General features: G+C 33.8%; 1 protein-coding gene across 1 annotated transcript; it reads right to left on the bottom strand.

The window, feature by feature from the left end:
- Positions 1 to 103: 103 nt before the first annotated feature.
- On the bottom strand, positions 104 to 13,359 carry GNRHR (gonadotropin releasing hormone receptor; the record flags this gene model as incomplete). Its single annotated transcript, XM_081303058.1, has 2 exons — positions 104 to 187; positions 12,838 to 13,359. The coding sequence occupies 2 exons, from the start codon at positions 13,357 to 13,359 to the stop codon at positions 104 to 106; spliced, it is 606 nt and encodes a 201-aa protein (XP_081159184.1).
- Between the last annotated feature and the right edge of the window lie 1,605 nt (positions 13,360 to 14,964).

A 14,964-nucleotide genomic window follows, 5' to 3' on the forward strand; every position in this document is an offset into this window, starting at 1 on the left:
AGTATCTGGCACATAGGATAAGGGTCATTCTGCTTTAGTTTTGCTATTTAAAAACTATTTTCACATAATTAGCACTAAATCCAAATAATACATACTGTGGGGATCATGATGAAGGACCCGTGTCAGGGTGAAGATGATTTTTGCATTGCAGATCAACATGATGAGAAGAGGGATAATGAAGAGGCAGCTGAAAGTGAAGAAGTTATAAAAGGCTTGATGCCACCATTGTGGAAAACTGCAGTGTGTTACACATTGAGAGAAAATTTCTGTTTGTCCAGAACCATCTGTTAGGTGGATCATCCTGAATATATATAACTGTATGAGAAAATAAGAAAAAAAACTTATGTTGTTTTTTTTAAACACTATTTGGAAACTTTTTTCTTGCATCCTGCTATCCTTCTAATATATGTTACCTAAAGCAATTTCTAAGCTCCTTGGTATTTTTTTGAGCATTTCTGTGTTAACTTATAATTGGATATATACTTCAAATATATTTAAGTAAGTATGAATGGAATGATAGTATTTTGGGTTTTTTTGGAAATTATTCAATGTTGCAAAATAATCATCATCCAAGATTCTAAACCTTGTCCGTTCTTTCATTTTCAAGTACAATTATGTTGAATTAACTTTTTTGCAAGTGATTTTGTTTATAGTGTATCCACATTGTCGAAAAAAGGGTCTGACTCTTTAAATACATGTTTAAAATTTATTTTAGAGACTGACAGCCCCATTGAACTGACATTTTAAAAATAAATAGAGAGAATTGAACAACAGCAGGGGAGGTAGAGAGGGAAGATGGGAGGGGAGGGGAGGGGAGGGGGGATAGTAGGGGATAGGAAAGGTAGCAGAATACAACAGTCACTAATATGGCATTATGTAATAATGTGAGTATGTAACAGCTGTGATTCTGCAATCTGTATTTGGGGTAAAAATGGGAGTTCAAAACCCAATTGAGTCTAATCTATGAAATATGATTTGTCATGAGCTTTGTAATGCTTTAAATAATCAATAAAAAAAATAGTCAAAAGACACAAAAGCTTTACCAAAAAAGTTAAGAAAAGGCCTCAGACATAACTAATATGTTTATCCTTATTCATAAAATTAATGCCAATTATAGTTACACCAATATGCCATTTTTACTATTGAGATTGGCAAAAATTAAAAAAGTTCAGCAATTCCTGCTACTGGCAAGGCTGTGGGGAAATCAGTACTCTTGTACAATGCTACTTGGAATGCAGATTGGCACAACCATTATGGAGGGAAACGTGCTAATGACTATTATAATTACATATGCATTGTGATGGTTAATATTGCTTGTCAGCTTGTCTGAATTGAGAGCTGCCTAGATAAAGCACACTTTGGGGGTGTGTCTTTGAGGTGTTTCCAGAGATGATTGGCATGTAGGTAGGCCGAATAAGGGAGAAAGACCCACCCTGAATGTGTATGACACTATCTAATAGGCTGGGGGTCTAGACAGAACAAAAAATGTCCCATGCCCATGACCCACTCTTTTTGAGCAAGTGCTTGTTTTGGTGCCGTCATCTCCTGTGGACAGTGGACTCCATGTATATATTTTTTATTAGAACTTTATAGTTATACATAGTAGTTGTGTTCATCCCGACAAACTTAAACGTTCATGGAAATCGATTTCAGTTCATGACTCCCCTTTTCTTTCCCGTTGTCCCTCCCCTCTCCCATTCTCCTTCTACTCTGCTAGATTTCCTTTTGCTTCTCTATTAATTTATGCTTCATTGATTCTTTATGTTAACCTATCATTTCCTCACCCTTTCCTTTTTTTTTTAACTCTAGCTTCTGCATGAGAGGAAACATTTGATGTTTGATTTTCTGAGTTTAACTTATTTCACTTAACATGATATTCTTCATTTCCATCCATTTACCAGCAAAAGCCATAATTTCATTCTTTTTCATGGCTGAGTAGAACTCAATTGTCTATATATACCAAAATTTCTTAATCCATTTATCTATTGTTGGGCATCTGGGTTGATTCCATAATTTAGCTATTGTGAATTGTACTGCTATAAACATTGAGATGGTTTCATGCTGTAGTATGTTGATTTTAGATCTTTTCAGAAAATACACAAGAGTGGGACAGCTGGGTCTTATGGTAGTTCCATCCCTACTTTTTTGAGGAATCTCCATACTGCTTGCCAGAGTGATTATACTAGTCGGCAGTCCCACCAACTAGGTACAAATGAACCTTTTCCCCTTATATTCTTTAGTCCTTGAATGCAGATTTGTACCAGCACCTCTGCAGGGAGCTTCCAGGTCTTCACTCTAGGGCTGGGGCTGCATCATTGGTCCCTCTTATTCTGAGGCTTCCAGTTTCTTGGACTGAGAAACTACTGGTTTCCTTGGCTGTGCAGCCTGCAGATGGCTTTTGTGAGCCCAATCTCTTCTCATGTAAACCAATCTAACATATATATATATATATATATATATATATATATATATATATATATTTAATTGGTTCTGCTTCTTTGGAGAACTAATGCAAGATTTCCTTTGATCCAGCAATCCTACACCAGGCAATTACTCTGAACATACACTTATACCTCTGTAATGTGAAAATACGTCTGCACAAGATTATTAGTTGTATCATTTGTCGTTGAAAATAATCTACATGACAGTTTTAAAAATAGTGGCTGAATAAATTATGGTAGACCACACTATGGAGTGCTGTGAAACCATAAAAAAGTAAGGAAAATCTCTGTGTATACACACACACACACACACAACACACACACACTGCCAGTAATGAAACCAATTCACAGAATCTGCCTCCTTAGATAATGCATTGAGAAGAATTTAGTGTCATTTCTTTGATATTACTGTTTAAAGTGAATCTAACTATGAAGAAACATTAGACAAAACCAAACTGAAGGGCATTCTACAGAGTAACTCACCTGCACCCTTCAAAAAAGGTCAATGTTATGAAACACAAAAGAAGACTGAGGAATGGTTCCAGCTAAAAGGAGACTAAGGAGACATGCAACTGACTACCACATAATCATTTAGTTTTTTTTTAATATTTATTTTTTATGTGTAGATGGACACAACACAATGCCTTCATCCTTATATGGTGCTGAGGATCAAACCCGGGTCCCACCCATGCTAGGCGAGCGCTCCACTGCTGAGCCACAATCCCAGCCCCTCATTTAGCTTTTTAAGAGTATAAAATTAAACTAAGTACAACTGTTGAGATTTAAATACGGTGCATAGGCTGAATAACAGTATTGTTTCAACACTAATTTCCTTGTTTAGAAACTTATGCTGGGGCTATGTGTGAACAAGGTCTTAAACACAAAATGAAGTAAAGAGATATAATATCTGAAACTTTTAAACAATTAAAAATGTGTATGAGGAAAGAAAGTAAATAAGCAAATATAGGAAAATGCTAATATTAGGGAATATCTATCTCTATATATGAAATATCTACATTTCACATATAGAGATAGATATCCTATATATGACAGAAATCCAAAAAAAATTTGTATGATGCTTGCAATCTTTCTCTGAATAAGAAATTATATTTTTAAAAAGCCTTCTTTATTCTAAAACTTATAAAAGCTCAACCTGAATAAACTTATTTTTTTATTTATTTGTATTAGAGCATTGTAGTTAAATTCTTTAACTATAGCAAGTAGTTTTCAAGAATAAATTCTAATGGGAATTTATTTAATTTTTTCTTCATTTATCAAGCACATATGTTATATAGTCCTTTCCAAGCTTTCTACTGAGAAACTTCATTTTGTTGTGAAACATTATTAAAATAAAAGGATAAGAGAGCCCAAGTTCTTAAACTGATAGCAAATAATAGGAACCAAATACTTTTAATTAAATTAGTGGTAACCTTTTTTCTTTCTCTTCTTTCTTTCTTTCTTTTCTTTTCTTTTCTTTTTTTTTTTTTTTTGTTGAATTAAGACCATTTAATTTATTTAACAGGTTCAGGGGTTCTATCCTTTTTGGGATTTGGGGGGATATAGTAGTGGAAATAGAATATGATGCTTTAAAAGGTAACACAAAATATTTCTTTTCTTTTTTGATTAGAAAAATAATCCTGTTTCTTATGTCTATAATTAGAAAGTTGATTTTCAGTTTCATTTTTTTTCCAACCTCAAAGGGAAAATAATTTTAAAATAATCCACTAGAGGGCAACAAATAGTCATATTATCAATCTCTAAGTCAAGAAACAAAAGTACATTTGACTAATTTTATCTTATGATCCAGACCAACTTTTCCCCACATTATGAAATGAGGCTTTCAGTTTTTCGTACTTTTTTCTAATTTGACCATATTTAAAGTTTAGTATTGTATTATACCAAACAGATGTGTGAGTTGAAATCTTTGGAGGGTTTAATTCACATAGAACTCAAGAATCAGATTTTCTTTTCTTTTTTGTTTTAAGTTTACTACTTTCCTCCATCCCTTTGGAATCAGATGACCTGAGTTTGTCTTTCTGCTTTTGCACTGTACCACATTCTTGCCTTAATAATCCACATATTTAAGCCTTAATGATGAAACTTTCAATAACCCTGACTTTCAAATTTAGTTCTATGATTTGAGTTACTGGTTATCATTTTTATTTAATAAATGCTTATTTGTTAAGCAACTCCTTGCTAAAAATAAATATATCAGGTGCTCTCTACCGTAAAAGACAAGCCAGATATATCTTTCTATAAGGGAATTTAATATTTGGTTGTGGATATTATAGAATGTATATGCCACCTGTGAGACAAGATAGACTGATAGTTTTAAAAGAGAAATACATAAAAGTATATGGAAATTCACAGTCTTACTTGCCTATCAATTAATTTGCCTTAGTCTTGCTTTGGTTTATTTTGTGCTTCAAGGCCTGCTCATTTGAGTAATTGATATAGGGATCCATTTTACTCTCTGTGATTCCTTTGTCCTTGGATTATATTTCTTTAGTTTCTGTGTTTTCTCTCTGTTATCTCCAACTCTAGTTCTTATCAATGCTTGCTTTATTTTGACATAAACAAGAACATTCTGTTTTTCTTCTTCATAGGCAATTGTGGATGCTTATTTCTTCTTAGAATATTATATTTAACCCTCACATACCCCACAGTAATCACACAATTACCTAATTTTTCCAAAGGTAATTGTCTTCAGATGGAATGCTTTAGTTTCCTCTAAAGTGCAGGTAATAATAGTACCTACCTTTAGGGGATGTTATGACAATTAAATGACTCATTACATGAAAAGCAACTGGTTCAGTGCCTGTGCACAGTTAGCACTATATTAATCTTAACCATTATGATAAATATTTTCAAGGCACACAACTTCTATGTGTATCCATATGTATTTATATATCTATCTATAAATATATATCTATAAATACATACCATATTTTTTTCTTGATGTCTTTTATCCTTCTAGTCTCACCTTAAGCTTTTCCTTAGCCTTCTACAGAAAAAGGGACATAGCTGAATACATAATGGTGTAGAATGCAGTAGTTTAAAGCTCTGGCTGTGGAACTGAAATAGTCAAGGCAAAATATGCCAAATTGGTATATTGATTTTTCAAGCTGAAAAGAACTCGAGGAAGTGAGCCATTCAGCTTGATTTTCCCTACATGCAGGAAGCCATAAAGATTCTTTGGGAAGGGACATCCTTCAGATACCAAGATTGGAAAACAGCCTGGACCATCAGAGACTGTAAGAGGTGCTGCAGTAACCTGAATAACAAACTCTTTTAGTAATGCTTCTCTTTCACTAGCTTGTACATTCTCCGTGTGTCGTCAGTAACACCCCTAGAATTTAGTCCCCTATTCCACACATCCATTTATGCTATTGTTTCTGCACTAATGTTGTTTTTCTTTGCCTGAAAAGTATAAAAGTATCATGCTTTGGTCATTTCTTCAAATTTCACTCTCTTGTAAAATTCTGATCTACATATAAATTTAACAAAATTTTTACACTTTTCTCTTGCTAACCACCTTGTATTAATTGGGTTCCTAGATCCATCCAAAGAACCCACATAAAAACTAAGGGGTAGAAGGGATATTTTTGTTTTCTACAGAGTTGGTAGTATATACTGACATTTCTACTCATTAGATAGCAATCATGGGTATCACATGATATTCATAGGCTTAGTTTCTTCATGTGTAAAGTAAGAATACTAATTGAACCAATTTATAGGGTTGTTGGAACATTCCTGAAATATTACATGTGAAGGTATTTAGCACAATTCCTGGCACACATTTATATCTTCAAGTATTATTTATCATCCTCATTGTTATTGCTACTGCTAGCATGCTATACTATGTTCTAGCACAGTACTTGGCATATTGCACTTATGAAGTAAATATTAATTGAATTTAAACTGCTCTTCAAATTCAGAAGTGCATTTTACACCAGGGAATTCTCTCATGTGTCAAGGCAAGCCTCCACACATCTCCAGAACATACTTCTTTACACCAAAGACTAAGGAGTGGCTCATATTTCTTGCCTGCAGGCTTGAGTTAACTATAATTTTAAAACTGTCAATATGTAATACTCCCTATTAAGTCAGATAAACTAGGGATATGAACTCTTTCTCTAAATAATCTGCTACTCTGGAATTCTTGTGGTCTCAGATGACTCTCATTAAAAAGCATGTGATTGGGCTGGGGATGTGGCTCAAGTGGTAGCACGCTCGCCTGGCATGCGTGCGGCCCGGGTTCGATCCTCAGCACCACATACAAACAAAGTTGTTGTGTCCGCCGAAAACTAAAAAATAAATATTAAAATTCTCTCTCTCTCTCTCTTTAAAAAAAAAAAAAGCATGTGATTTTTAATTAGATATACCCACACCTAATTTAGGAAATGTTTTTTAACTCAACTTATAGTTACCAGCCTAACTACATATAGTTTAAAATCAGAGCTACTTCCAGGGTGTGTGTTAGTTGCTTTTTCTTGCCTTCTTTTCTCCTCTTCTCCCTCACTTCTTCCTTTCTCCTTTCCTCTCTCATTTCCTTTCCTCTTTCCCACCCTACTTTTGGATATGATGCCTCCAAGACTTGAATTATGCTCTGGATATATAACTTTCAGAATGAGTAGTATAGTTTTGTGACCAGAGAATAGTTGCCAAGTTTACTGATCAGTCAGAAGGCAAGCTATAATTTTAAAAAATTTGAAGAGATTAATCTTTATATAAGCATGTTTTGGGGAGAGGGAGATTTAAATCAGGGGCACTTGACCACTAAGCCACATCCACAGCCTTATTTTGTATTTTATTTAGAGACAGGTTTTACTAACTTGCTTAGTGCCTTGCCTTTGCTGAGGCTGGCTTTGAACTCCTGACCTCCTGCCTCTGGCTCTGGAGCCACTGGGATTACAGGCCTGTGCCATAGCACCTGGCTTATATAAGCATTTATTTTTGTTGTTTCTTAACAAATTAACCATTTTACTATTCACATTTCTGCATTTTTCTTTCCTGACCTCAAAAACTATTATGAAAGAAAGAAAAAAGGAAGGAGAAAAGAAAAGAAGAAAACAAACATTAATTGAGAGTTTAAAATAAAGTGTAAAGTCTTATACTGGATTATTTTATATGTAACATAATTTATTCTTTACAGTTACTCTTTTAAATTTAGTTATTTGTTCAGAGTCCCATACTCTAAGAGAGAGTACTGAGATTTGAATGCCATTTCTACAGTCCTACTGGCTTTCAAACTTTGTTCCTGGGCAATCCAAAATCTTTAAAGGGAGTATGAATTGGGGCTAGTGAACAGCCAAGAAGAGTGGTCCTCCTTTATGCCTGTTTGAAACAGAAAGGGTCCACTTAAATTTATTAGTTTATTGGGACTCCACATAGGATTTAAAAAAAAAAATCTATTACTAGCAAGTAGTTTTAAATTTTTTTACCACACTCTGATGAAACTTCTGAGAACACATTCATTCCCAAAGTATCATAGAGCTTAGCTTCTGAGGTTAATAATTAGGAAGGTAGAAAACCAAGGTGGTCAATTTAAAATAGCTCATTGTGAGCTCTAGCAAAATGTCATAAATCCCCAGATTTCCAGACTTGAGTTGTGACAACTAGTTTGTTGTTTTAACTGTGGTTTGAATTACATAAGTAATAAAAAACCAGTATATGCATCAAAGAATGAAGATTAAAGTCACACTTTTGATGTAAATTGGTCACAACAGGATATGACTTTGTCAATGGGCTTATCCATAGAGTGTGGTAACACATGACACATCCTATGTGTCACAGTCTACAAATAAAAAAACTTTTGAGTTATTTTTTTTAAACCTCTCCCCTTCCTTTTTTTCCTGAACACTTACAATATATTTCTACCTATGTCTATGATTTGTCTAACCCACCACCAGCTTCAAAAAATCTGTAAATCTCTCCAATTCTGTTTATTTTATTTTTCTGCCTTTTTTCCTTTATTTTCTTCCTTCCTGTTTTTTTTTTTCTTTTTGGTAGTGGTGGTACTGAGTATTGAATTCAAATTGTCACACAGGGTAAGCAATGAGCTATATTCCCAAACATTTCTTTATACAGCATCTGCTAAGTTGCCCAGACTGGCCTCAGACTATTGTCCTCCTGCCACAGGTAACCTGGTCATTAGCATTAGAGATGTGTATCACCCTGCTGGCAAAAGTAACATCTAATCTGCTTAGATTAAATTCAAGCATCCAGCATGTGAAACAATGCATGTTACACAGTAGGTGCTCAATAAAGAACTGCATGTTGCTGGGCTTAGCTTTAGCGTGTGTTCTTAGGGTGAGATGGCAACCGCCCACCTATAATCTGACTCAGGGGAGTAAGGCAGAGAATGGCAAGTTCAAGCCCAGTCTTGGAAAATAAGGGAAACCTGCCTCAAATTTAAAAAGTGCATACAGAAGTAAACATATACAAGAAAGGGAATGTAGCTAAGTGGTGGAGCACTTCTGGGTTCAGTCTCTACTATAAATAAATAAATAAATGAGAAAGAGAAACAAAAAGGAAAGGTGTACAGCTCAGTGGAAGAAACTTTATGTAGCATGTGAGTATGAAGCCCTAAATTCAATCATCAGTATTGCAAAAATAGATTAATTCAAGATAGAACAACTTACATAGCAACTGAAAAGGCTCACATCTTCTCCCCCATACATACTGCAATATGAATTTTAAATGGCATTTATTTCCCACAAGACACAATTTCTGTGTCTTGATGAGAGGGCAAGGAATTAAAACAAAATAATAAGTCATTTTCAATTGAGCTTAATTTTAGATTTTTTTATTTTTTATTTGATGGTGCATGGTTTTAATCCCAGTGACCCTGGAGGCTGAGACAGGAGGATTCAAGTTCTAGGTCAGCCTCAGCAACTTAGTGAGACTGTCTTAAAATAAAAATTTAAAAAGGTCTGTAGATGGATGTAGCTCAGTGGTAGAGCTCTTGACTAACAGGTGTAAGGCCCTGGGTGTGCCCAGCTCTGAAGAAAGAAAAAGAAAAAGAAAAATGAGTTTTTTTTTTTTTTTTTTTCAGGAAACTTTAGCAGAGTGCTTTATAAACTTAGAAGTGTTATTGGAAGTAAGAATGAGTCATTTGTTATGCAAAGTAAAATATTACTATCATTTTTTGTAGTAAATAGTCACATAAATCTCTGGTAGAACAATGTATTTGAGGTCAGACCATTACATGCAATTTCTAAACAATTCAAAGTTAAGTTCTTATTTTCTTTTTGCTGTGCCAAAATGGATAGGTACAGTATATGGCATTGTCTTTCTATTATTGCTATAATATATTTAGAGGAAAGTAGTTGAATTAATAAATCAATATTTTAGGTAGAGCTTCTGAGAGACTTCTTTCAAGGAGAAAGAAACTGTGGATATATCATTCAGTTATTATCACAAACTGTCTTATTTTCCACTTCTGTTTGCATTTTCATCTATATGAGTATCCCAAATATTTTCCTGATAGCTGTATCTATACAATGATCTTACATTTTCATTAATCATGTCCTGAAGTCGTCCCCCCCCTTTTTTAATTGGCTAAAACCTATTCCCACATTCTGCCTTCCCACTGTCTTCAAACAGACAGGCAGAAAAATACTTCTCCATCTACCTATTTCAGAGGTTTTACTATTCAAATTTTTTGGCTAAAAATATTGGAGCTTTATTTTCCTTTGCTGTATTATGAAATAGAGCCAATTTGTTGCTAAGCTTTTAAAAAATATTTATATTTTTAGTTGTAGTTGGACACAATACCTTTATTTTATTTATTTTTATGTGGTGCTGAGGATCAAACCCAGGGCCTCACATATGCTAGGCGAGAGCTCTACTGCTAAGCCACAACCTCAGCCCTGTTGCTAAGCTTTATTTGATGTTGTTATTTGAAATGTTACTCTTACTATCAATTCCATTCCCAACCTTCAATTTAATCACTTACTTGCTAAATTATTTGAAAAGATTCTTTGTCTTTACTCTATTTGGTCCTACATGTATTTTTTAAAAATTTTTTTGTTTAAAAGAAGTAACTTCAGTTTGAGGGGAAGTTATTTTGATTTTATTACTACTAAATGTGATATATGGAAACATATTGTATCACATAAATATGTATAATTACTTTTTAGAAAATTAAAAAAAATGAAATGCCATTTTACTCCTTATATAGGCCTCACAAAGGTTCTCACATTAATTTTAGATTTTTTATTGCTATCAGTGTCTTTTGTAATATAAATATATCATAATCATTAATTCACTTACCCATTTTTAATGTTCAATCTTTAAAAACATTTTGTTCAATTTATTTTTAATTGTGATATAAATACAAGTTGTATGTATTAGTGTATCTAAGCATTTTTAAAAAATATTTTTTAGTTGTTGATGTAACTTTATTTTTTATTTATTTATATGTGGTGCTGAGAATCCAACCCAGTGCTCACACATCCAGGCAAGAGCTCTACCACTAAGCCACAATCCCAGCCCCAGTATCCAAGCATTTAATTTAAGTTTTGCTAGGTATCTTAGTAGGAAAAATAAATATTAAGCTGCATACTACAAAGTCTGTACATGTAAAAATGTATACCTTAATGACAAACATAGGCAGACAAACATATAATCACAGTGTTTTATAATATCATGAAATCAAAGGAAAGGAGAAACCACCAAATCTAATTTTTCACTGTTCCTAACTCTCAGTCTTTCACTTCAACAAGTTTCTTATGAAAATTAATTATACCTTTTAGACTTTATTGAAAAAATACATTTGATACTTCATTTATTTTTTCTTGCCCAAATACCTTATGCCTCAACCTCCAGAGTTGCTGGGATTATAGGTGTGCACCCCCACACCTGGCCTGTTTTTTTTTAATACTTTAATTTTAGTTAGTTATTTTTAATGTGGTGTTGATTTGATCACTACTAAAGATGTTGAGGATCGAACACAATTCCTCTTACATGCTAGGCAACCGCTCTACTACTGAGTCACAACCCTAGCCCATGGCCTGTTGTTTTTAAACTATCTGGTCAGATTAGAATGGCTAGATAGACTTATTATTACTATTATTTTTTGTGGTGCTGGGGATTGAACCCAGAGCTTCATGCATGTGAGGGAAGCACTCTCTCACTGAGCCACATCCCAGCCCCTAATTTAAAATTTTAAAGGAAATTTTTTGGAGGATTTTAGAAAACTCTGACTTTACTTCTTAACACAATTTTGTACCTTGGATTTACCATATAATGCATTTGTAAGCATAGAGACAACTGATTAATTTGTTGTGAAAAGATCTTGTTATTTGCAAGCATTTGTTATTTTCTTCAGAGATGTAATTGTTGTAAAAGCAGATTCTGCAGGTCAATCTGTTATGCTCCTTCTATGGAAGGCAATCTGAAGAGATGTATGTCTTCCAGAAGTGTGGGAAAAGGGCCTGCTGCCTACACACCCATGGTAATAAAGCTTTATCAACGACATCTCTCTAGTGGTGCACACCTGTAATCCCAGTGGCTTGGGAGTCTGAGGCAGGAGGATTGGGAGTTCAAAGCCAGCCTCAGCAAAAGTGACACACTAAGCAACTCAGTGAGACCCTCTCTCTAAGTAAAATACAAAATAGTGCTGGGGATGTGGCTCAGTGGGTGAGTGCCCCTGAGTTCAATATGCAGTGCTCCCCCAAACCCACCACCAAAAAAAAAAAAAAAAAAAAAACCTAACTTGAGCTCAAATCAGGGAAATATTCATTTTTTTCAGAACAACATACATGTCAAAATAATTTTCCCTTAGCTGTAGTGACGAAACTCTTAATTTCTACTCAACAAACCTCAAATAAAAAGTTATAAAATATTCATGCAAATTTAATAATTCCTAAAAATTCTCTTAATTAATCATTAAATGTATGTCAATTAGAAGAAAAGGAAAAATGGAAGAAGCTGGGCCCAGCGGTGCATGTTTGTAATCCCAGGAACTCAGGAATTTAAGGCATGGGATTGTGAATCTGAATCATCCTAGTCAGCAACATAGTGAGAGACTCCATCTCAAAAAAAAAAAAAAAAAAGATTCGGATGAGTTCAATTTCAGCAGAGCTACTTTTTAGAGAACATTTACTGTGTACCAAATATTATAATAGATATTTTAATACATGATTAATTTAATTATTATAAAGGTTCATGAATTAGGTATTACCCCATTTTATAAATAAAGGAGCAGAACCCTAGAGATGTTACGAAATTTTCTTGAGGAAACTGAACAATCAAAACACCACCTTGACTACTAGACCCTTGGTTCTTAAAAATAATGCAACATGTGCTTCCTTTAATAAGACCTTTACTCAGATTTAGATGGGAAATCTGTGATCACCATAATAATAGAAGTTCATGAATAATGGATTACCTGTGGTCCAGCAAAAATACTACTGAGAATCCAGGCCAGGCTGGTCATGGACTGTTCAAGCTTGCGGTTGTTTTGCACAGCTAGTGGTCTGGTGATAGCCAGGGAACGGTCCAGGCTTATCACCACCATCATGAAAGCTGGGGCATACATGGAGAAAAGCTTCAGGTAGCTGAGAACTTTGCAGAGGAACTCTCCTGCATACCATTGGACTGTAATATTCCACATACCATCCAGTGGCATGACAATCAGAGTCTCCAACAAGTTGGCTAATGTCAAATGTTTTAAAAGCACCTTCATTCTGGAGAGTTTTTTCCCTTTTTCTTTCTTCTGAGTCCACTTCTGAAGTTTCAATAAGAAAGAAGCATTAAAGGTAGTGGAGAGTAGAAAAAGGCAGAAAGTCACTGTCACTCGAATCTTTCCAGATAAGGTCAAGGTGGGGAGGTTTTCCTGCATCAGTAAGATGCTGTTGTTGATGGCTGAACAGTGATTCTGTTTCTGTTCAGGAGAAGCATTGTTTGCCATACTTCCCCAATGATAAAGCTTCCAGACTTGTATTTCTGGTACTTCTGATATTTTATTATAGTTGAACCTAAAGTCCCCTTTTAATTCTGCCTTTTTTTTTTTTTTAGATGGGAACATCACAGATTTAGATTTATGTCAAATTTTGTCCCTGAGATACTTTAGACTTAGTGTAAAAGATCAAGGTGAACTTGTTTTGTGGGTTTGTAATCCAACATAATACTAAAACAGAGGATTTAAAACACATTGTGAGGGCCAAATGTAACTGTACCACCTCAGCAGATGGCCTGGTTTTCACAACATTTTTTCCTAAGTGAAGAAGGATACTCGAAGCCTAATTTTGAATTTAAAAGTTCCTCATAATATTACTAGAATATCTTTAATGAAGAGATTTTTTAAATGCTATTCACTTTTTTTGTTGTTCTGTTCAACATACAGGTGCAAAATGAAAATGAAGGAAAATACTAAAAAAAAAAAAACCTTGATCCAGTTAACATTTGTTGTCTTAAGATTTGAATACATTTCTCAAAGATGTTTCTTTGTTTTGTTTTTCAAATATGCATTCTTGACTTTCAAGCACTAGGCATATATGTAAATTTAAACTATCCTATGCAAAACAAGAAATTACTACTTTTATAGAATCAATCTGAACAAATACAAATGAGGCTGTATTCAAATTTATCAATCAGTCTTTATGGTCAGATTATCCAAGCTTAAGTTAGTGTAAAAAGATTAACCATTTAAAAATTATTGCTTGATTTTATAATTGTCTAAAGATTTTACTTAAATTATTATTATGGCACAAAGTTCCATAAAACAACTAGATATTGGCAAGAAGATTTGCATAAATACTGTACTATATTTATATATATACACATTTATGTTCCTTCTTATATAAATACATATACTTATATATGTATATATTTATGTTTCTTTACATCTTATCTGATCATTCCACATTGGGATTATTTCAAATCTTTCTCTGTGTTACTATTTTAACTTTCATGACGAATGTTTGATGATGTCACTTAGGAACATTGGACTGGTTTGATTTGAATACTTTATCAACTAGTTTGTTTCTGTGGCAGCCAAAGCAGGGATAAAGGTGACTTTTTTTTTGTTTTTTTACTTAGATGGTCCATTTTACTTGGTTTATTTATTTATTTATTTTGTCTTATATTCACTTATTTAACAAAGACTTACTAAATATCTACTACATATACTTTCTTAGCTTTTGTTGATTATAAAAAGTGAACACATCATTCAGGCCCTTCAGAAGTTTGTTTGGTACTAGAATAGGTTAGATGGGTATATCCGCCATGTCTGATGTGCCTCCTCAGCTTCCCTTTGCAATGACTGCTTCTTGGATCTTCAACAGCTTAGACCATTGCTTTGTTACTGTATGCCCAGAATTACTGGCTTTTTTCACTACTTTCAGACTTGGATGGAATTTGACTTCCCAAGTGACTTTCTGAATGGTCTAGATATATTTTCTAATAAGAGTACTTTGGTTTTGAAATATATTATTTTGGAATAACTAGTGGGAGGAATGAATAAGTCAAAAACTGTGAGAAATATACCTTTAAGAAAAATGTAACACATCTATTT

Source organism: Spermophilus citellus, assembly GCF_964194105.1.
Source record: "Spermophilus citellus genome assembly, chromosome: 8".
In the NCBI taxonomy this organism is placed as follows: domain Eukaryota; kingdom Metazoa; phylum Chordata; class Mammalia; order Rodentia; family Sciuridae; genus Spermophilus; species Spermophilus citellus.